We start from the raw sequence: 23,305 nt of genomic DNA, 5'->3' as shown, positions 1-23,305 counted from the left end.
CATTAAATTTGAAATTTCATTCAGATCTAACATAATTTCATTAATCTGTGGCAATCATGATGTTTATAATATGGCATTTAATAGCAAAAGAGCAATTAGATGATTAAAACAGAATATTGGCATTATGTTATTTGTTTTATTAGCTTTACCTAATAGATGAAACATGTTTTATTTCAGGTTAATCAAGTTTTTTTCCTCTAATACTGATATTTTACGAAAGTTCTGTATGTATTAATACAATACATTTATAGATATGTTAGACTGTAGTACACTTTTTCAATGTAAATTAGGAACTAACTGTATAATGATTGGAACTGTACATAGGAGTCAGTATCCCCATTGCTTTAAAAGTTCATTTTGGAATGTTGTAACTGGCACTGTTTGACTAAACAACTTTTCAATAAGATTCTTAATTATATGTGTGTTTAGTTGCCACCTGAAACAAAATATTAACTGTATAATTTTTCTACAGAAACTTCAGTTTCATAACAGTTAAATAAATGTGCACTGGAAGAATAATTAGAGAAACTAAAAACCATATTATTGTCAATTTACAACAGATATGCCTGAGAGTGCATACATAACAGATTAGAACAAACAGAACTACATACTACAAAATCTGGAGTGTTCTGTACTCGACTTTGTCGTATACTTAGAGATTATATAATAATTGTATGAATATGTCAACTTGTGAAACAAAAAAATGTAACTTTTCGAATTTCAGGTTTATTTCATAGTTCTGTTACCTGATTAGATACATTTCCAATTACTGTCTTATTTTATGTGTGTACCATGTACTTTCTTTGCATTGTCGATAGGTTAAATAACAATTAAAAATAATATGTGCAACATAGATAATAAACTGTTACTAAATAAGATTGATAATTAAATATTCCCAAAATTATATATTATTCTAACCTTGTCTTTCACTCTTTCATTCTGTTTATATGAAAAATCAGAGCATAAGCATGTATGCAACTGATTAATTTTCTTCTGCCTATGTGATTATAATTGTTTTTTAACTCTCATTTTCAAATAAAAAATTAAATGTAAGTAATAAAAAAAGTTCAGACATGTTGATACATGTTAAGGTATCATTTCCAGTTATCTGATTAAGGAGAAATTCTGTATCTATGTGTTTCTTACTCTATCTAATGACAATATAAAATTTCAGTTATTTTTCTCTTCTTATAATGCAATTTTACATGAAAAACTACTATACAAAATTTCAATTAATTGTTTATTTAAACTATGTACCAGTTTATTTGAAAAATTTTGAAATGTGATCAGGTAAAGTACCACTACCGGTTGATGTATGTCGCCAAAAAGTCTATAGAAAACTAACATTTTGATCTAGCTCAAAGCGTTCTGACGTTATCGTGTTTCCATACATACACACACACACACACACACACACACACACACACACACACACACACACACACACACACACACAGACATAATTGCAGAAATGAGCAAAATGTGTTGAGGAGTACATGAAACATGGAGATTCATCAAAATCTGAAGGTCGAATTTTTTCATGATTACTATACTTTCTCTGTACTACGTATACGAGAAAGTAAAAATGTTATTTGACCCACTGAGTATAATGGGTGTACATAACACAAATATATAGATTTACATGATAGGAGATGATTTCTGTGAAGCAACATGATGTGTTTATTTGAATAGGATGCTCTGTCACTTGTTAAATTTAAGGATTCAAATGTTTTTTCCTGCTTCATCTTATTTTAAAAAATTTCTTCAAGAAATAAATAACCATGTACAGTTTGAATCCACTGCACAATTCAACCGTAACTAGACACTTTTATATTAATAAGAGGATGTATAATCAAAAACAGTTTTTGGTAGCCTGCCTGCATGAAAGAGTGCCACAGAAGCGCTGATTAGTACTAGCCATTTTTTTATTCCAAAATATATTGATGTTGCATGGTAATATTTCAAACTAAATGTGCTGTCTTGTTCAAATACAGTTGTGCTTGAAAGTTTGTGAACCCTTTAGAATTTTCTATATTTCTGCACAAATTTGACCTAAAACATCATCAGATTTTCACACAAGTCCTAAAATTAGATAAAGAGAAACCAGTTAAACAAATGAGACCAAAATATTATACTTGGTCATTTATTTATTGAGGAAAATGATCGAATATTACATATTTGTGAGTGGCAAAAGTATGTGAACCTCTAGGATTAGCAGTTAATTTGAAGGTGAAATTAGAGGCCGGTGTTTTCAATCAATGGGATGACAATCAGGTGTGAGTGGGCACCCTGTGTTATTTAAAGAACAGGGATCTATCAAAGTCTGCTCTTCACACAACATGTTTGTGGAAGTGTATCATGGCACAAACAAAGGAGATTTCTGAGGACCTCAGAAAAAGAGTTGTTGATGCTTATCAGGCTGGAAAAGGTTACAAAACCATCTCTAAAGAGTTTGGATTCCACCAATCCACAGTCAGACAGATTGTGTACAAATGGAGGAAATTCAAGACCATTGTTACCCTCCCCAGGAGTGGTCGACCAACAAAGATCACTCCAAGAGCAAAGTGTGTAATAGTCGGTGAGGTCTCTAAGGACCCCAGGGTAACTTCTAAGCAACTGAAGACCTCTCTCACATTGGCTAATGTTCATGTTTATGAGTCCACCATCAGGAGAACACTGAACAACAATGGTGTGTGCATGGCAGGGTTGCAAGGAGAAAGCCACTGTTCTCCAAAAAAAAACATTGCTGCTTGTCTGCAGTTTGCTAAAGATCATGTGGACAAACCAGAAGGCTATTGGAAGAATGTTTTGTGGACGGATGAGACCAAAATAGAACTTTTTGGTTTAAATGAAAAGTGTTACGTTTGGAGAAAGGAAAACACTGCATTCCAGAATAAGAACCTTATCCCATCTATGAAACATGGTTTTGGTAGTATCATGGTTTGTGCCTGTTTTGCTGCATCTGGGCCAGGACGGCTTGCCTTCATTGATGGAACAATGAATTCTGAACTGAATCTCAAAAGAAGGTGGGTCATGCAGCAAGACAACGACCCTAAGCACACAAGTCATTCTACCAAAGAATGGTTAAAGAAGAATAAAGTTAATGTTTTGGAATGGCCAAATCAAAGTCCTGACCTTATTCCAATCGAAATGTTGTGGAAGGACCTGAAGTGAGCAGTTAATGTGAGGAAACCCACCAACATCCCAGAAATGAAGCTGTTCTGTATGGAGGAATGGGCTAAAATTCCTCCAAGCCGGTGTGCAGGACTGATCAACAGTTACTGGAAACATTTAGTTGCAGTTATTGCTGCAAATGGGGGTCACACCAGATACTGAAAGCAAAGGTTCACATACTTTTGCCACTCACAAATATGTAATATTTGATCATTTTCCTTAATAAATAAATGACCAAGTATAATCTTTTTGTCTCATTTGTTTAACTGGTTTCTCTTTATCTACTTTTAGGACTTGAGTGAAAATCTTATGATGTTTTAGGTCATATTTATGCAGAAATATAGACAATTCTAAAGGGTTCACAAACTTTCAAGCACAACTGTAAATAGTAGGGATGCACCGATACCACTTTTTTGGAAAACGAGTACGAGTACTTGCATTTCAGTACTCGCCGATACCGAGCACTTGCCGATACCAAGTACTTAATAAAAACATGATTTAAATTTACAGGTAACAGCTTTAGTCATATAATTTAACAAAAAAAAACAAGAAACTCTCGTCTATCCACTGGGAGGTTAGGCTAATTAGCGACATGGGGCTAACACTGCTTGTCCAAATATCCGTGGTGAAACTAAACGCAGAGGAGGCTTGCAGTAGGCTGTGGATATGTTTTTTCACGGAGTCGTGTAGTTTAGGCAGCTCCGTGTCAGTCATGTAGCGGCGGCTTGGGACATCATATCTGGGCTCCAGAACATGGAGGAGACGCAGGAATCCCACATTTTCTACCTCCGAGAGTGGCTGTAATGTACTCGATAATTGCCTGTGTTATTTTCACAGCACGTGGATTGTCTCTGGACATTTTCTCTCGTCTTGCAAGAGTTTGCTGCAGCGTGGGTTGTGTTGGTTTAGAAGCGTGGGTAAACTCTTTGTACTCATTGTCGTGTTGGGATTTTAGGTGCTTGATTAAATTACTTGTGTTAAATGCGCTACCTTTTGAGCCTCCTCTGGACAATTTCACTGAGCACAATCTGCAGTCCGCCTTTGTTTTGTCGTCTTCATTCACTTTGAAATAGTTCCACACGGCTGACATGTCTTGCATCGCCTTCTCCCCGCTCTGGGCTGGGGGCGGGTACTCGGCGCCTGTGATTAACCCCTTACACGCCGCTCAAACATAGACATTTCTCAGACCGTGGTATCGGTCCCCGGTATCGGGGGACTTTTAATGAGTACGAGTACTTTAGAAAATGTGGTATCGAGGCCGATACCAGATACCCGTTTCGGTATCAGTGCATCCCTAGTAAATAGTTTAAACAAGCAATAGCTTTGAGAGTTATGAATTGCCTTTCCGTGTGACTGCAGGAAAACGATCAACTAACAGTATGTAGATACCCCTCTACATTTTTAAGTTTAGGTGTTTCAGACTCATTGTTAACAGGTGCATAAAATTAAGCATATAGATGTTTAATCTCAGTTGACAGTAGAATGGGTCATACCGAAGAGCACAGTCACTTTAACTGTGGCACTGTCTTAAGATGCCACCTTTGCCTCAAGTCAATAGATAAATGCTATTATTCTGTGGTTGAAGTATCTAGGAGCAACAGCAGCTTAGCTATGCAGTGGCTGACCATGCAAACTCACAGAGAGGGGCTGCCAAGTGCTGAAGTACATAGCATGAAAAAAATCTCTATCTTGTGTTGCAACACTCACATTGTCCCAGACTACCTCAAGAACCAACATCAACACTCAACTTGTGTGTCTGGAGCTTTTTGAAATAGTTTTCTGTTTCTGAGAAGCTGCATTCAAACCCATCATGACTATTTGTAGTTCCAAGTATCAACTGCCACCATTGGACTCGGGAGCAGTGGAAACATTTTCTTTGTGGTGAAATATGATTCATCACTGTATGGTAGTCTGATGGACAAATCTGGTTTTGGCAGATGCCACGAGAACACTATTATCCAGACTGCATAGTCCCTACTGTAAATTTTAGTGGAAGAGAGGTAATTGTCTGGGTGGTTTTTCAGAGTTTGGGCTAAGCCTGCTGGTTCAAGTGAAGGATGCGGTTAATGTTGCAGCAGACAAAGATAATTTATACAGTTCTACATATCCAACTTTGTTTGTGAAAGGTCTTTTTCTGTTTCAGCATAACTCTGTCCCTGTTCACAAAGCCAGGTCCATAAAGATTTGGTTTGATGAGATTTTGTGTGCACAATCTTGAGTGGCCTGCCATTGCCTTAACCAAAATCCATTGAACACCCTTGGGATGTTGAATATTTGTATCCAACCTCAGAAATTCTCATTTGGCTGAATGTACACAGATTCCCACAGACACACTCCAAAATCTTTTGGAAAGATTTATTGGAAAGTAGAGTGGAGGCTGTTACACTATAGCTGCCATGAAGGTGGGGATTGTTGGGGAGTAGGGGAACTCCATATTATTGCCTATGGTTTTGGAATGGAAAGTCCAACAAGCTAGGGGTGATGTTCAGGAGTTCACTAGCATTTGGCAATATAGAATTTGTCTTGAAAGTTGAAAATTTATTACCAAAAAATATGCAAGATATTTAAAAAAGAATTTGAATTTTTTCCCTAGAAATGTATGTATATTTTTCTTATTTTTTTATAAAATTAGACTGTTGTTGTGGCCTGGATCCGAGCCAATTTAAGTGTGTTCATCTCTCGGGAGCTCTGGGACGAACTACTTGGCGTTCTGTCATCCCTCACTGATTGGGAAGAATTGATCAATGAATGGGCCTACATTATGGATTCATTAACAGCAGTACTTGCAAGATATGTATATGGCCTAGACATGAGTAACTTGCCACTTGACAAACTGAGTGAACTAAAGGAAAAGAAACAAAGGGGAAGAGGTAAGGTGTTACTTGTATTTTGTAATGTGTAAAGTACAGTAATCCCTCACTTATCGCGGGAGATAGGTTCCAAGGCCGACCGCGATAGCTGAATTTCCGCGAAGTAGGGACACCATATTTATTTAATTATTTAACGTGTATTTGGACGTTTTTAAACCCTCCCTGTATTGTTTACAACCCACCCTTTACTCTATTAATAACAGGGACAACTGCTAAGCAATATGAAATCAGTAGATAAGTTTACACTTACTGTATAGCGAAGTACACGTAGCAGCTTGTAGGCGGTCATGACGTCGTCGACCTTGTTGCAAAGATTCCTAAGGCAGATTCCATCCAGACTACTGCCTTATCACGTCCACTTGCAACTCGTTTTGCGCCCTGGTTAAAGGACACTGCGGCCGTAGATCTTATATGCTTTTCCTCCTTTTTAAATAAAAAGAATCGTAGACCCATTGATGCTGTAATGGTATCCTGCAGCGGTGTAGCTGTTCCCTTCCTTCAACATATCCAAAACTTTTACCTTTTCTGCAATCATTTGCATCTTCTGTTGGCGCTTGGACACGGCCCCTGAAGCAGTAGCACGTTAATGCTGAATGAGTGAGATGAGACTTCCTGGTTAATGCAGCACACTGTCGCTGAGCCAATCAGCAGCACACAGGAACTTAACTGCGCGCTCTGATTGGGTAGCTTCTCAGCCATCCGCCAATAGCATCTCTTGTATGAAATCAACTGGGCAAACCAACTGAGGAAGCAAGTACCAGAAGTAAAAAGACCCATTGTCCGCAGAAACCCGCGAAGCAGCAAAAAATCCGCATTATATATTTAGATATGCTTACATATAAAATCCACGAAGTCGTGAATCCGCGAAAAGTGAACCGCGAAGTAGCGAGGGATTACTGTACTTATTAGAGTAAGTTGGTTTTGTAAAATTTCTATATTTTTCATAACTTGGTCATTTTGGTATTGTACTAAGTTGGTCTTTTTAAAATCAATCAATTAGTGTTGACAGACATCACCACCCCCCAAAATAATCCAACCCACTCAAAGCAAAAAATACATTTGTTAAAGTGCATGTCTTCCTTGCCCTTCTCAGTAACAGGGATTTTAAAATTGTTCATTAATCTCTGAATCAAGATATGTTGAATCATACCTTTCCGGGGAATTACTATCAGTCATTTAAACAAACAATAAACAACTTATGACTGCTTAAAATGACATAATACAAATGCTCATTCACTATTCTGCTAGCTGCAGTAACTAAAACTATGCTTGAGAAGTTTTTTGTGAAAGCTATAAACTACAGAATATGTGACTTCAATAATTTATTATGCTCATGCCCAATCAGAGTTTTGTGCTTTGTTTAGGAGAGGTCAATAGTGAATGTGGTAATGTTTGAGGCTGGCGAAATGCAGTCATCCATTTTAACATTAACATTTTCATATTATTTATGAATTTTCATTATCTAACTCTGCTTATAATAAAACAGTTTATATTTTTAATAATTATATGTTACAGTAATGCTGGTGTTTTAAATATAGTGATTAAAAAATTTATTTTTATATTGTTAAATACAGTTTTAACTATTAAAGGTACGAGTGTATGCTAAATCCATCAATGCATATAAACAGCTGTTAACACTAGAATTACCAGAGCCTACGAAAAAACTCGTAGATCCGTCCCACCTTAAATCGCTTCTTAAATCCATTCGCACCTCTCCGCCAACGTCTTTTGTCCTCTAAATGTGCCAATAAAGACAAACTGCAAGCAGCTGACTATTCCATCCCCCTACCGACTTAGAATGTGCACGAACTTCTCCCAGCTCATGCCTTGATTGATTATCTGGGAGTGAAGTGAAGTTTTAGAGTGGAAATAATAGATCGTTACTTGGAACACACGCATTTCATGTGTGTTCCGTTTCTACAGTAATCTGTGTAAACATATTTTTAAAACAGAAACGTTTTTCATATTCTAGTAGTAAATGACAAAATGTAGGCATAAACTATGTAATGTATGAAGCCTGCAGTCCAAATATCAAAGAAACACTTTCACAAAAGGTACAAATATAACAGAACAAGTGCGCTTTTATTCAAAAATATAACTGCAGAAAAAAAAGCCGTGTTAGCATGCGACATTGACACGCATTTACTACAACTGCCTCCATGGCGCAATAGTCAGCTGCTTGCAGCTTGTCTTTATCGGCACATTTAGAGGACAAAAGATGCTGGCGGAGAGGTGCGAATGGATTTAAGAAGCGATTTAAGGTGGGATGGATCTATGAGTTTTTTCGTAGGCTCTGGTAATTCTAGTGTTAAGAGTGAAAATCTGTCCAGTAAGAAAGTTCTGACAGTTATTTATCCTAATACAGGTTTTCAGTGATAATAAGGGAGGGAAAACAAAACATAGTTTTTTTTTATTAAAATATACAGCCTGTGGTAGAAATAACAGTAAATGAAAGGTGAAGGTCTTTCACTAAAAGTTTTTATGTCAAATTAGTGGTGCTTGTATATAGAGTAGAAAGGGTCACTTTATATTAGGTAGAAAGAATATTTTACATTATGAATGATAACAAAGTCTGAACATTTTTTCTTTTAAAATGTGGCACTTTTTCCTTATATTTGATTGGCTGATTTTTTTAGTTTTGTCACAGATTTTAATCATTCCATACTCTAGTTGTATTCTCTTTAAAGGCATTTTGTTTGATTGTTACTCATCTGCAGCTTTCCTTTCCTATGTTAATAAGCAGGGGATATCTATTTTGTGAATGTAGCATTGAACACTGAGTGCAGGCCTGACCTGTGACCAAAGTTATATCTTATTTATTGTTGATATTGCTGTTCAGCACTTATTTATTGTACTACTGACTGTTTTATCACCAGTTGCACAGCACATCATTAATATACTGAGACCCTAGCCAGCAGCAGGATAATGCATTATTTTTTAACACAAGAATCAAATGTGAAACAGGTTAAGTACATAAAAAATTGAGATAATGGCAGTTTATCATAACAAAAATAATTTGCTGAACTGCTTTAATTCAGACATGTTGGTAGACATGTTTGTAGTGGCAGGTCCAGCCACAATATCCCTATTGGGTTTAAGTCAGGAATTTAGCTAGGCCACACACAAGTTTTAATTTTGCTTCTTCTGAGCTATTCAGTTTTAGACTTGCTTTTTTGTTTTTTGTCATTGTTCTATTGCATAACCCAGTTAAACTTTAACTTCATGCTAAGGACAGATAATCGGACATTGTCCTTAAGCATATTCTGGTAAGGAGCAGAATTTATAGTTCCTTTAATAATGGAAAGTGCTCCAGGTTTTTAGTGTTTTGAGACACCAATGCAGTCCTACATCATCACAGTACCACCTCTCTGTTTTATTGCAGGTATGATGTTCATACTGTCAAATGTTGCACTAGCTTTATTCCAGGCATAGTGAGAATTTTGTTGTTGAAAAAGGCTTTATTCCAGAATGCGTGGACATCATCCAGATGTTTCTTTGCAAATGTGAAATGAACCCTGGTGTTACTTTTGGATAGTGGAAGTCTCCTACTTGCTGCTTTATCCATGAATCTCATTTTTATTCAAGTCTTTTTTTTATTGTGGAGTCACTTACACCAACGTTATTGGAGGTTAGAGGGGCCTGCAGTTATTTGAATCGGGAAGGTTCTATATAAATAAAATGTATTATTATTATTAATATACTTCTGGGATCCTACACCTGAATGAGTCATTGCTGTGCGTTTAGGATAATTTTGGCAGGCTGACCTTTCCTGAGTCCCAAAGCATTGTAAACGACTTCATAACCTTTTTCTGATTGGTAAGTTTTATCAGTTTTTTCCCTCATCTATTTTGAATTATCATTTTATTGAGACATAGTGTTCTTTTAGAAACCTCCTGGTGACTGCTTCACTCTGATGGTAAGGATCAGCAGATGGTGAAACTTAGATTTAGCAGAGCTGGCTATAATCAGGTCTGGCTGTGTTCAGTCGGCTGACTTTAATTATATTATGGGGGCAGTTACCTTTGCACAGTGGCAATGCAGGTGTTGGATAACTATTACTTAAATATATTAAGTAGCAATCTAGAACTGGGATTGTATTTTTATTCTCATTTCCTTAATGTAATATTACATTTTGTCTAAAGATCTAAAGCCATTCATTGTGAGAAATATAAAAACATATCCAGAAGGATAGAAATACTTTTTCACAGTACCGTATGTAATGTTACCAGTTTATATAAAACACCACATCATTTATTAGATCTTCAAATTAATTTTTCAATGGTTTATTTTGTTTCAGTAACTTATTTTTATATCAGATTTAGCTCCTGGTAAAATGTCTTAATCACTCTACAAGTCTAAAGTTGAAGTGCTTAGTATGATCTTTAATTTATTTCCAGTTGAAATCTGTGTCCCTGTGAGTCTCTGAATATAAAAACTCTATATGGCCATTTTGAAAGGATAGCTGAGTTTTAAAGTATCTATTGATATGTGCAGTGTTGTAACTATGAATAGCTAGGTCATAGAAAAATGCATGCTTCAGCTTATGCATAATAAGACTGTATGCAAGTCTGATGAATCAGCATTTGCAGGCATAGGCGTGTCAGATGTAACGGGGTTACATTCTACAAACTGTGCCTCCCTAACCTCTAGGGACAAACCTGTCTTGAAAAAAGAGGAGAAATACGAGTTTTCAAACATTTGTCACTCGTCACATAAACATGAATAATGAAAGCAAAAAAAATAAAGAAACATAAACCTTAACTTTTTTTTTATGAAGCAGAAGAAGCTGGTGACTGGTTTGTTAGGTATGTAGGTAATTGTACCACATAATCTAAAATTTTATTGAGCATGCATCAGCGATGTCAATTTATTTGTAAAGTGCTTTTGAAATAAAGTCAACTCTACATTAAAATATATTATAAAATTACATCTGATTTACAATGGAATGACCCAAGTAAATGATATTCAACTAGAGAAGTATGACATTTTTTCTTAAAGGTAACTGTACATTTGTTGTTTCTGATTAATAGGCATTATTGAAGATTGGCTGAACTGTAGGCTACAAAAACATGCATCTTAAATATTATTAATTTGTTTAGTGAATGAACTAGTCTTTGGTATACACCTTCTTTAATACATAATTGGTTTCAAGGCAGCATTCACACACACTGTAACCATCAGGTTCAGGCTGCATCTGTATGGAAACCTGTCTTTCTAGTCATTGATTCTTTGATGTAGAGCATTCATCAATTTCAGTGCATTAAGCACATTCCTAAATCTGTCACTTGCTCCACCTTGAGCTTTCATGGTTAATACCCATTTAAATGAGAGCAGTACAGGAGAAGATCAGTCTCATTCCAGTACAGGACTAATGCCACTAACAGGATTAAAGGAGAAAGTCACATGTGAATCTAGCAACCAGAGGATGAGGGAACATGGTCAGGAACAAGTGTAGACAATAGATTGTTTTATCAAAAACTAATAGACCAGAATGTAAGAATAAATCAGTCAGCAACTGCTGAAAATTCAAAATAAACAGGATAAACATTCAAAAAGTGATCATAAATGTTCAGTGACAGAGCAAACATCATGACCAGTGACAAAAATGCATGTGGTAGGTATTTAATAGCATAGTAATGGACATGTCTATAAGCAAAATATGACAGTGAATAGGGTTGATTTTTGATCTTTGTGGTCAGACCTTTAGGTTTATTTCTAGAACATGATTTTATGATAATAAATATTCACATTATGAAAGTAGTCTTTCTTGATAATGAATGAAACTTACTTGCTCATCTATCTTTGCTTCTTTTTGTAAACAGTGTTTCATTAAGAATCCCCAAATACAATATTTTTTTTTATTTTGCAAAAAACAGAACTCCTGGAGGAAATTCTGTAGGTCAAATTTACATTATTCTTAAAAGGAGGAGATCCAAACTAATCTATACAAATAAACTTTCTCAAATTCACAAAAATGTTGGTTGGATCAACTGTAAGTTCATGATATTGTTGTGGTTTATAGCCATATTACTGATTATGTGAGTGTAACAGATTGTTAACTTTTTTGAAACACAATACTTAACACAGCATCATTGCACTTCTTTAGTATTCTCAGTTGCTGTTTCAAATCAATAATCCAGAGAGTGTTGTGCATACACATAGCACTAGTGTTATGCAACATTTTCAAAATGGCATCAAGAAAATTAAATTGCTGATAGTTAAAAATGACACAGATATGAAATAATATACCTAGATAAAGAGAACTTTATTTTTCCCCAGGCAGAAATCTGGCTTCTACAGATGCCCAATAAATAATTATTATTATATTATGACAAATGACAAATCTCAATATACACCAGAATGAATAAAAAGAAAAAGTCTAAAATAAAGAGAAGTGACTGGACTTAAGATGAGAAGAATAGTCAAAGTAAGACATTAATAAAGGCGTATTGCCGTTGGTATAATGGAGCCCTATAATTGTGCAGAACAATTTGTTGGCTGAAAATAGTGATTATTACTGTGTCAGAGAAAGGATGTGCAGCATTATTTGTAGGTAGATAGCTAGACAGACAGACAGACAGACAGACAGATGATTCTCTCATTTGCTACTGTCTCCAGGGGGTCAAGATTGCATTACATAAATTAGCCCACTATTATAAGTAGCTTGTTAATTCAGTTAGCCTGTCTTAAAACGATGTTATCAGCCCAGCACACCACAGTGTAGAAATTCACACTGACCATTACAGAGTTGTGAAAAATGTAAAAGATGTCAGTACAGACATTAAAGGATTATAGTCACCTGAGGGTGGGAAAAGTATATTTTACTCTTTTCTGTATATCCTGTCATCGATGTGAAGCCCCAAGTACTTGTAGCAGTGCACCACCTCCACATCAACTCTCTGAATAGTGACTGGACAGATAGGCTCTTTGCTGCCATGAAAGTCAATAATCAGTTCATTTTTTTTTTGCTGATATTAAGTTGCAGATTGTTTGTTGGTGCAATAAGAACTAAGTTCTCCTGTACTCTCTCATCCCCCTTGTCAACACACCCCATTAGTGCATAATCAGAGAATTTCTGAAGTTGACACGACTTGGTGTTACACTTCTAGTCTTATGCATACAGAGTGAGGCGAAAATGAGACTGGACTGTTCCTTATTGGTGCTCCAGTGATGCTGACATTTATATCAGAGACATAGTCCTTGAGCCTCACAAACTGCAGTCTGCCTGACAGATAGTCCATTATCCAGGACCTCAGAGATAGTCCATTGTCCAGGACCTCAAAGACTCGTGCACTTGAACTTTCATCTTAACATAGATGGATGGATGGTATTAAAGACACTTCAGAAATCAAATAACTTAATCCTTATGGTTCTTGCCATTTTTGTCGAGGTGAGAATAAGCCTTGTGGATCAGACAGATAATTGCATCCTTCACTCCAATCTTTGTTCAGTAGGCAAGTTGCAGTGGATCCAGGTGGTGTTAACCTTATAAGCTTCAGTAAATGGAGACCATGCCATGTGGAAACACTGTCTTAACATAATTTTTGTTCTAGTTGGCTTTAAGAGCTTGTAAAAAGCTTTGAGTGTAAAATTGTGAAAAATGCATGTTTTATAAAATTGCAAGATGCAATGGTATTTTGTTAAATAAGTGCTGTAACTTGTTTGAGAATGGTATTGTAATGGTGCATTTTGTATTGGCAAGATAAATAATAATTCTTATCTTGAATTTAATACAAGGTGGTGTCCAGGATGTGCAGAAGGGAGCTGGTGTTGGTAGGTCATTCTCTTTAAGCTGGAGAAGTCATCCTGAAGCACAGGAGCCAATGAGGTTGAGGAGTGCTACCACTTCCGGAGCTCCAGGAGTGGAAAAAGCAAGAAACGTTGTTCGACAAAAAGCAACAGGTGATCTCAAGTATTAAATTGTTTTTACACTTAAATTCATTATATAGTATTTGGAAAAATTTCACTACAGTAAAATGTTCCTTTCCCAGATGTTCAAATCCATTAGCTGTTAGTGGTCTTGAAAGTACTAATGATGTGAAGTTTAGTTATTTGAAAAATATTTCATAGAATGATCTGTTTGTTTATGCATTATACAAGCAACACATGCATAAGCAGGTATTTTCTTTAGGCAAGAATGTGTTATGATAACTATATTAAAATAACTTGAAGTGTTTCTGTTTCAATAAAATTACTATTCTATGCCAAGGTCACAGGTGCAGGAAGCACTGAAAGTAAGTAGGAACAAATATTGCACAAGTTACCAGTTCATCCATCACACTCATGCACAAGGACATAACATGAATCATTTTGTGATGTGGGAGGAAATGAGCAATCTGACAAAACTTACATGGATTCAAGGAGAGCCTTGCAGACATAGGTTGAATGGGAATTGAACCAAGTTTCCTAGAGCATTAATGCTCACAACACCTTGAAATGCTGCAATATGAACATGGATTATTTTATTTAAATAAGCTATAAATCAGGTTATTTTTATATTCCACAAACCAAATGAAAACTGTTTAAAGCAAGGTTCCACAGATTGGTTTTAAAACACGCTTCTTTATTGGTTTTAAAACACACTTCTTTATTTTCCCTTGACTTTATTAAATGCCTCAGTGAAGCAAAATGTTTTTTTGCTTATTGTTCTCATTCAGCCACCAAGTGATTTCAAGTTTTCTGCAAACAGCATTCTTCCCATGGCATGGCTGTCTGCCTTAACCGCTTGCTCTGAAATTTAATGCAGCCTGATTAATCAAAGTTTTTTTTTAATTTATTAAAAATTTATATTCATGCATTTTTTATTTTTGTTTAGTGGTAATTATTCTCTGACAGAGAATGAATAATAATTCAAGATTTCAGCCAATGAACATGTCACATATGAGGCAAACTCACAAAAAATGCACACCTAGGATGGGTAGTTCCTGTCCTGGAGTTCAATGACTAGAGCCTTTTGTAGTAACCATTTTGTCAATTAAAAGTGAAGAAGTTTCATTTTTTTAACATGATATTTAGCTACATATTTTATTCTTGTCTAGGGGAAAAAAAAAATCAATACAACGAAATGCATAAGATTAAGATTATTATTATACTAGCGACTTGGCGCGTGCTATGCTGCGCGTTGGATGACCACAGTTGAAGGACTCCCTGTTTAAACGCGGCTGCCAGTCGTGAACTGGGTCCTTCATCGCACCGCATTTGATTTTTGCATGGGAAACACAATTTCAAAACAAAACCCATGATTCACGAAGTGTGGGATGCAGACTAATCAGAATCGTATACGTTGTGCAAATGGTTGTAAGGAAGAGGAGGATCATACCATTGAGGACGTCCTGTGCTTGTCGAGGGGACATGTAGTGGTACTTCATTCTGAAGAGCAAAGCGATGTAGGTCATTTGAGTGGTCTTCATTAACTTCGTCAGTGACATGCAGCACTGTGTCATCGCGTCCGTCACCTTCATTGCACATAGTAATGTCTGTGGAGTCACACAATCCCGTGGCATTCGAGTGGACAGAGTCGAGTACTTCTTGGTAAACAACGTTCTGTGTGAAGTATTTATTAGTATCTTGTAGTAATTTCCCTTGACTTTTGCAAGGCAATATTTTGACTTTCACTTTTGGAAAACCTTTTCCTCTGGAGAAGGCGACATAGAGCTGGCCATGTGTGAAGACAGGCTCCGGTAGGAATATACCTACAAGATCTAGTGTTTAACCCTGCGCCTTATTTATTGTAATAGTGTATGCCAATCGGAGTGGGAATTGCCTTCTATGCATGTCAAAAGGCAGGTCAGAGCCATCCATAGTATCGAAGATGTGTTGACCACAGTGTTTACCAGTGATTATGTTTGCTTCAAGTAAGTGGTCATGCGTAATGTGTCCTCTCTTTCTGTAGGAGTTTGTCTATTACGGTTGTTTTGCGATCGTAAGGACCTCTTGTCGGGTGTCTCATTGGCACGCTTTTGCCTCTTTCTTTCGTGATCACTGCGTAATCTGTCCTCTCTCTCTGTAGGGGTTTGTCTATTACGGTTGTTTTGCAATCGTAAGGACCTGTCGTCGGGTGTCTCATTGGCACGCTTTTGCCTCTTTCTTTCGCGATCACGGCGTAATCTGTCTTCTCTCTCTGTAGGGGTTTCAGTTGCCTTTTGTTGTGTGGCAGAGACGCGTCGTTGAGCTAATCTTTGTAAATGCTGAGTGTCCGTTTCTTGCGAGCGACTGGCACGCCTTTGCCTCTTTGCTTCGTGATCACGCTGTAATGTGTCGTCTCTCGCAGCAGCAGGTTCAGTTGCCTTTCGTTTCGGCATTGTTCCGTAAGGTCTCCTCCGTACAAGTGCACATGGGTATCTGAAGACGGAAAGGCATAGTGGGTCGGAAGGGAGAAAATAGAAAATCGCGGTTTGAAACACACGAATTGGTGAGCAGGGGAACCATCCGACTCAGACGCGGGGCTCGAAATACTCACGTGCGCAAAGGGGAAAGAACGGAGGGGGGTAAGCAGGAATTCTGAGAGGGGAAGGACTGGGGCTTATCTACGGGGGTGGCTATACAGCCAAAAGGAACCCGGACCCGGACCCGGACACGGACGCTGCGCTGGGCTTTTATTATATAGATATTTAGCTAAAGTTACCTATGGTGCCAGCCAAGAAAAAGGTGCAATACAACCTCTGCTTACAGTATTTCACACATAAACTACCATGTTATGAGCTTGGCAATGACCAAACAGTGTCGATTGTGATGCATCTTTTGTTTGGGATAAATTGTTTACCTTCTTGTAGCACTGTATTCATTTAAATCAATTTAATAGAAAATTTTACAGCTGTAGGTCACTTGCTATTTTGGAAAATTTTTTGAAGTGTACAGGATGTTATAACTTTCAGCATACAGTATATATTTTGTAGAAAGCTATAATGTTTTACACTTTATCTGAACACTTGCATTTGTTACCACAGTGGAAAAGTACGTACAGTGGAACCTCGGTTCACGAATGTCTCGGTACACGTACAACTCGGTTTACGACCAAAACGTTCGCCAAACTTTTGCCTCGGTTCACGACCACACACTCGGTATACGTACAAGCCAGTTTCCCTTTCGGTTTGTGCGTGCCGATGATTTCCGCACGTGTTGCATTGTTCTTGGTCAGACGTGCGTGCGTGCTGTCGCTGTGAACTCTTTGTGCTCTATTTTATTTCCCTTCCGGGTCGTACGCGCCGATGACTGTATTTAAGCACGTGTTCAACCTCTCCCTGTTCATTGTTCTCAGTCAGACGTGCATGCTTTACGTGTGAATTCTTTGTGCTCTACAGTATTTCGTGTGCTTTTGCAGTTAACCATGGCTTCTAAGCAAGTGAAGAGTGGTGAGAAGAAAGTGTTGCAATGTTACTTTTCTTTTTTTTTCAAATGTTTATTTTTTTCCATGTGCTTAAAACTCATTTAAAAAGAGTGTTTACAGCGATCGATCGGGTTGTAATGCTATTAGCATGAAATCCTGCAATGTTACTGTGTTGGTTGGCTTTTAAATAAAGTTCAGATTTGTTCAAATGTTCCTTTTTTCCCCCCTGAGCTTAAAACTCATTTAAAAAGAGTGTTTACAGCGATCGATCGGGTTGTAATGCTATTGGCATGAAATCCTGCAATGTTAATGTGTTGGTTGGCTTTTAAATAAAGTTCGGATTTATTCAAATGTTCCTTTTTTCCCCCTGCGCTTAAAACTCATTTTAAAAAAAAAGTGTTTATACAGCGAATCGGATTATAGCACGAACTGCTGCAATGTGAGAGAGAGGGGGGCTGCCGTGCTGCAGAGAGAGAGAGAGAGAGAGAGAGCCTGCGTGTGCAGCTGAGAGAGAGAGAAGGGGGGGTGGGGTTGTGCTTGCCTGTTGCTGAGAGAGCGAGAGAGCCTGCGCGTGCAGGGAGCCTGGGTGTTTGTGTCAGTGTTATTCAATGTTTTCACATTAGTTTACTATTACACTGTGCATTCTATGGTGTAATTAACTATAATTTGTGCGTAGACATCTTTAAAAAAATATATTTACATACAGTTCGTACGGTTTGGAACGGATTCATTGTATTTACATACAATCCTATGGGGGAAATTGCTTCGGTTCACAACCAAATCGGTTTACGACCAGAGGTTTGGAACGAATTATGGTCGTGAACCGAGGTTCCACTGTAACTGACTTCTTCTTCATCCTAGCGTTTATCCCGCATGGCAGGGTCCGCTTTTCTGCAAATCCATCTCCATTTGGCATGGTCAAGGGCATCTTCTGGGGCGGCATTGGCGGTCTTCATGTCTTCCTTTATTCTGTCCATCCACCTCTTTTTCGGCCTGCCACGTGGGCGCTGACCACCAGGGTCTAGCCGCATAGCCGTTTTTGCTACCGAGTTGTCGTCTGCGCGCACGACGTGTCCATACCACCGTAGCCGTGCCTCACGCATTTTCTCCATGATTGGTACGATGCCGAGGCGCTTTCTGACGTCTTCATTTATGACTTGGTCCCAGCATGTGAGGCCTAGGCACCACCTCAGCATTCGCATTTCCATCGTATGTAGGGCCTGCTCATGCTTGGCGGTGGCTGGCCAACACTCCGATCCATACAGGGCGACTGGGCGGACTACAGTCTTATAAATCTTGGCCTTGAGGTGGTCAGGCATTCGGCGGTCACACAGCACGCCCGTTACTTGACGCCACTTTGCCCACGCGGCGTTGATCCGAGCTCGCACGTCGGGAAGGATGTCCCCGTCGTTACTCATCGTCGATCCCAGATACTTGAATTCATGGGTCTTCTTTAGGTCTTCTCCGTCGATGCTGATAGTGCCATCGGTTTGGAGGCCAGCTTCCATGTATTCAGTCTTCTTGATGTTGAGTCTCATGCCATGGTCGGTCAGGCGTGTCTTCCACTGCTGCGTGTGTTGTTGCAGCTCACTTCTGGATTGGTTTGCCAGGAATACGTCGTCAGCGTATAAAAGTGACCATGGTTGGGGAGTTTGGAGATCGGCGGCCGCTGTGTCCATACAGAGGATGAACAGAAGGGGCGAAAGGGCCGAGTCTTGATGTACTCCCACGTTGATGGCGAAGGGCGGTGAGATTCCCACGGAGCATCTGACTACACTGGTGACGTTTATGTAGAGCAATTTGACCCAGTCGACGTAAGTTTCCGGGATTCCGTGAGATCACAGGGCATGCCAGATAAGGTCGTGTGGCACTCTATCGAATACCTTCCCCAAGTCCAGGAATGCCATGTGGACTATTCGATTTTTCTCTCTGTGTTTCTCCACCAGCAGTCTCACGGCGTGTATGGCGTCAGTGGTTCCGCATCCCTTAACAAACCCACACTGGTTAGGGGTGATCATGACTATCCGTCGCAGGCGGGCGTCTAGGATCCTTTCGAATATTTTCATAGTGTGGCATAGGAGGCGGATTGGTCGGTAGTTAGCGCAATCGGTGACATCGCCCTTGGTTTTCCAAATGGGGATGGTGACGCTAGTTGTCCAGGCCGCTGGTATCCTGCCCTCTCTGATGATGTTATTGAATAGGGTGCTGAGAGCGGCGGCTCCTTGCTGGCAGAGGAGTTTCCAGGCTTCGACGGGGATATTGTCGGGGCCAAGCGCTTTTTCCATCTTCACGGCATTCTTGATCTCAGTAGTTGTAATCGGCTGGACTGGGCCATAGACGGGGGCGGCACTGTGGATTGGCGGGTGGGGGAATTCTTCATTACTGATCTGGGAGAAATGCTCACTCCAGCGTTCGAGGATAGCTGGTGGATCACGCAGGACCTTCTGATTGACGTCTTTGATATGTTTCACTTGGCCGATGTCCTGCGTTGGAACGGTGTCGGCTGCTGGCCAGGTGGTATATCTTGTTCGCTCCTCCAGGCTCGTCCAAGTCGTGGTAGAGCTGGTCATAGTGCGCAGTCTTTGCCACTGTCACCGCCTTCTTCGCCTTTGCCTTCAGGCTCTTGTACCGTTGATAGTCCTTGTCTTCTCTAGACTGGCGCCACTTCTTTAGCGCTGACGAGTAGCCGATGTTGGTCGACGGGATTACTTTGACATCGGTTACCAGTTTCAGGTGCTGCCTTCGGGTGAGGAGGTAATCGATTTGCGTTTCTCTTCCTCCGCTAGAGTATGTGACGAGGTGTGTTAGCTTCTTCTTGAAGAAAGTGTTGGCCACTGCGAGATCATGCTCTTCCGCACAATCCAGGGCACGTTCCCCGTCCTCATTGCGGCTTCCGTAACCTTGCCCGCCATGAAACCTTTCATAGCCATTCCTATCTCGTCCAACGTGACCATTGAGATCACCGCCAATGGCAATATATTCTTCAGGTCCAAGTGCTCGAAGGTGGACATCGAGACTTTCCCAGAAATCTTCTTTGTCTGCTTCCGAGCAGTTGGTCTGGGGGGCGTAGCAGGAGATCACTCGCATAGTGATGTCGCCCGTGTCGATCTTGAGTGACATGAGCCGATCCGACATTCGAGTCACTTCGACCACATTGTCCTGTACTTTCTGGCTGACCACTATTCCCACACCATTTTGGGGCTTATTGCCGTTGTAGAATAGCTTAAATCCATCGCCTATATCCCTTGCCTTTGCACCAGTCCATTTGGTTTCTTGGATGCACGCGATGTCGATGCGGTGGATCTTAAGGGTGTCGGCTAATTCTTGGCTTCGTCCTGTCATCGTGCCGATGTTAAGGGTACCCAATCGTAGTGGTTGTTGTTGTTGTTGTTCCACTGTAACTGACAATCTAAGTAAATTAATATCTATAATACTTTAGTAATGCACTGGTTTATTTGCAACAGATTGGAACCAGACAGTTTTTTTCTCAAAATATGCCAGTTTCTCTTATTACTTATAGATTGCTAACTGGTTTTATGATTTGTGGGAAAAGAAATGTAGAATGCTCACACATGCAGTGCAACAGAATAAGAAGTGTCTTGCAGTGCTATGTCCTTAGTTTTTGTTCAGTGTTCTATTGCTAGTGAGCCTGCTGATAAAGAGAAGGTGTAATTTCTGCATATGATATAAATGGGACATTCCTTCACGTTTGAGGGCTGTAAATGTGGCATGAATGAGTTCACATTTCACTATGTTTGTAATAAATTGAATGAAACCAAGATCTAAGAAATAATTACTGAATCATGATTACTGAAACTGATTTTCAAGTTAGTACAATCACATTACTGAAAATTTCTGAAATGTCATGAATACCTGGTTACCACAAGATAACACAGTATTTCTCACTCATTCTACTTGGCAGCATCTGTACATGATAGAGCCATTCATTAGGTCGAAACAGTTTTTTCCCCCACAGGAAAAATATTATAATTATCTGACAACAGCTATGCTTGTGCACCAGCACATTTGTGATGATTATGGTTTGTTTACAAAGCAGAGCTCTGTACGCAGAATGTCTTTTTGGATAACTAAAAGAGAACATAAAATATGTGAAAGTTACTTTGGATAAATGCGTCAGCTAAGCAAATAAATGTAAGATATACAGGTAAAATTCAATTATAACGAATATCTTTACAACGAAATTTTCATTACAACGAAGTATTTTTATGGTCCCGATAGCTTCCCCATATGATGCGAGTCTATAGAAATCTCGTTACTACGAAGTACATTCAGCAGATACTTTCATTATAACGAAGTGCACAAAAGACCTTGAAATGCCTGAATGAATCATCCACAGAGCAGTTAGTTCTGTGGCCGCAGCTCAGTTGTGCACAATGATCCCTAAACAGAAACACTGTCATTTCTTTTCTTTCTTCGAACTTTCCTCATGCTGTTTGCTTTTTTTTGCTGTTTTTGTTTCCTGCTGTTTTCAGTGATACCTTTTGCTTATTGCTCGTCAACATTTGTAAAACATCCATTGGAATTTAACTCATTGTCACCCTCCTATAGAAACGGCAGACACGGAAAAACGATAACAGTTCATATTAAAAAAAAAAACTTTAATTTTTTGCAGCTCTCGAGCAATTAAAGTTCTCACAGTACGGAACGTTGCGATCAGGTGATTTTCCGTAGTTTTCTAGTGTGTGTGTGGTACACAGAATGTGCACAAGGGAGTCTCCTACAGCAGCCAGTTGCCATAGTTTCGGAACAATGCCATTGTATATACCGACGTTAACAGCAGCCCCGTCTGTACACATGGCGACCAACTTTCTCTTCCAGTTGTCCAAGCTTGCTTCCTGGAAAAGTTTAACGAGTCCGTCTGTTACAGCCTGCGCAGATCGATCTGCACCCAGTTTGATTAGGCCAAGGAACCCCATGGTAAACTGCCGATGTTGGACACAGACACAATGAAAACAATCTCATGCTCGGTTTTAATTATGTCTTCCGATCCATCAAAAATCAGTCCCCAAAATTCAGCAGACTCCAACTTCGCTTTCAACTCCGCACTGATAGTACGCGCGATGGTCTGCATTATCCGTGTGGCCACCTCACATGAATGATACACAATTCAGTCATTTACTCCTAGCCGCTCCAGTAAAGGAGTCCAGCATAGGAAGATAGGGGACGAACGTGTTTAGCTTTATGAAAGGCAAGGAGAAAAATATTACACAGAGCTTGCCGTTGTTCTTCATTTACCTTTGTTCGCCATCTAGCTAGAGGGCAAGTGGAAATTTCTTCCTGACTAGCTTGTTTATTAGAAATAGCTTGTACTACATTCATGTGCTCCTTGCTCTTCATGTTTGTCAAATGACTGAAATTCTTTGAGCCTGTGTAAAAGGCACTTGTTTTGTCTGCAATATGTGGATGCAAGCAGCACAACTTATACCACATTTCAGTGCGCTCATCGTTAGCTTCAAGCCACGACACATCTTGGAGCCACTTTTCACAAAAAACTCTTTTTTTTTTTCTGCTCTGGCTAGGCTTGGTGTTTCTATGCAGGTGGTGAAACGCCAAAGTAGCTGCTTAATGTCTGTTGTTTTTTTAGACATATTGGCAACACAAGATAATCAAAACCAAAAACAAAACAACGTATATTAGCAACATGAGGTGTCGATGCCCTCTTTTACCGTCAGGTACGCACCGGCGCCGTAGGGGCACAGATGACGTTGCGCATTTACAATTTTTGTCGCACATGTGTACCAGCGTACCAGTTATGTACACCCCTGCACATAAGTTACTTTAAAAGTTGAAGTACCAAACTTTTACAGAATTTAAGCCCTCTAAAACTGTGCATTGGGACACAGTTGGCAATGAGTGCTCTGCATCAGAATGTGATCAAGGCCACAGTCTTAATAGGATATGACAAAAGTGAGGC

At 39.1% G+C, this 23,305-nt stretch overlaps 1 protein-coding gene across 4 annotated transcripts in view; it reads left to right on the top strand.

Annotated features, from left to right (window-relative positions):
* ralgapa2 (Ral GTPase activating protein catalytic subunit alpha 2) overlaps positions 1 to 23,305 on the top strand; it is a 789,870-nt gene that overhangs the window by 201,254 nt on the left and 565,311 nt on the right. For all 4 annotated transcript variants that reach the window (XM_051925541.1, XM_051925545.1, XM_051925542.1 and 1 more), the window contains exons 15-16: positions 5,807 to 6,044; positions 13,782 to 13,946. In XM_051925541.1, the coding sequence (XP_051781501.1) occupies positions 5,807 to 6,044; positions 13,782 to 13,946 (403 nt within the window). The remainder of the gene's footprint in view (positions 1 to 5,806; positions 6,045 to 13,781; positions 13,947 to 23,305) is intronic.

This window comes from Erpetoichthys calabaricus, chromosome 3 (assembly GCF_900747795.2).
Source record: "Erpetoichthys calabaricus chromosome 3, fErpCal1.3, whole genome shotgun sequence".
Classification (NCBI taxonomy): domain Eukaryota; kingdom Metazoa; phylum Chordata; class Cladistia; order Polypteriformes; family Polypteridae; genus Erpetoichthys; species Erpetoichthys calabaricus.
This window is presented reverse-complemented; position numbering and strand designations above follow the sequence as displayed.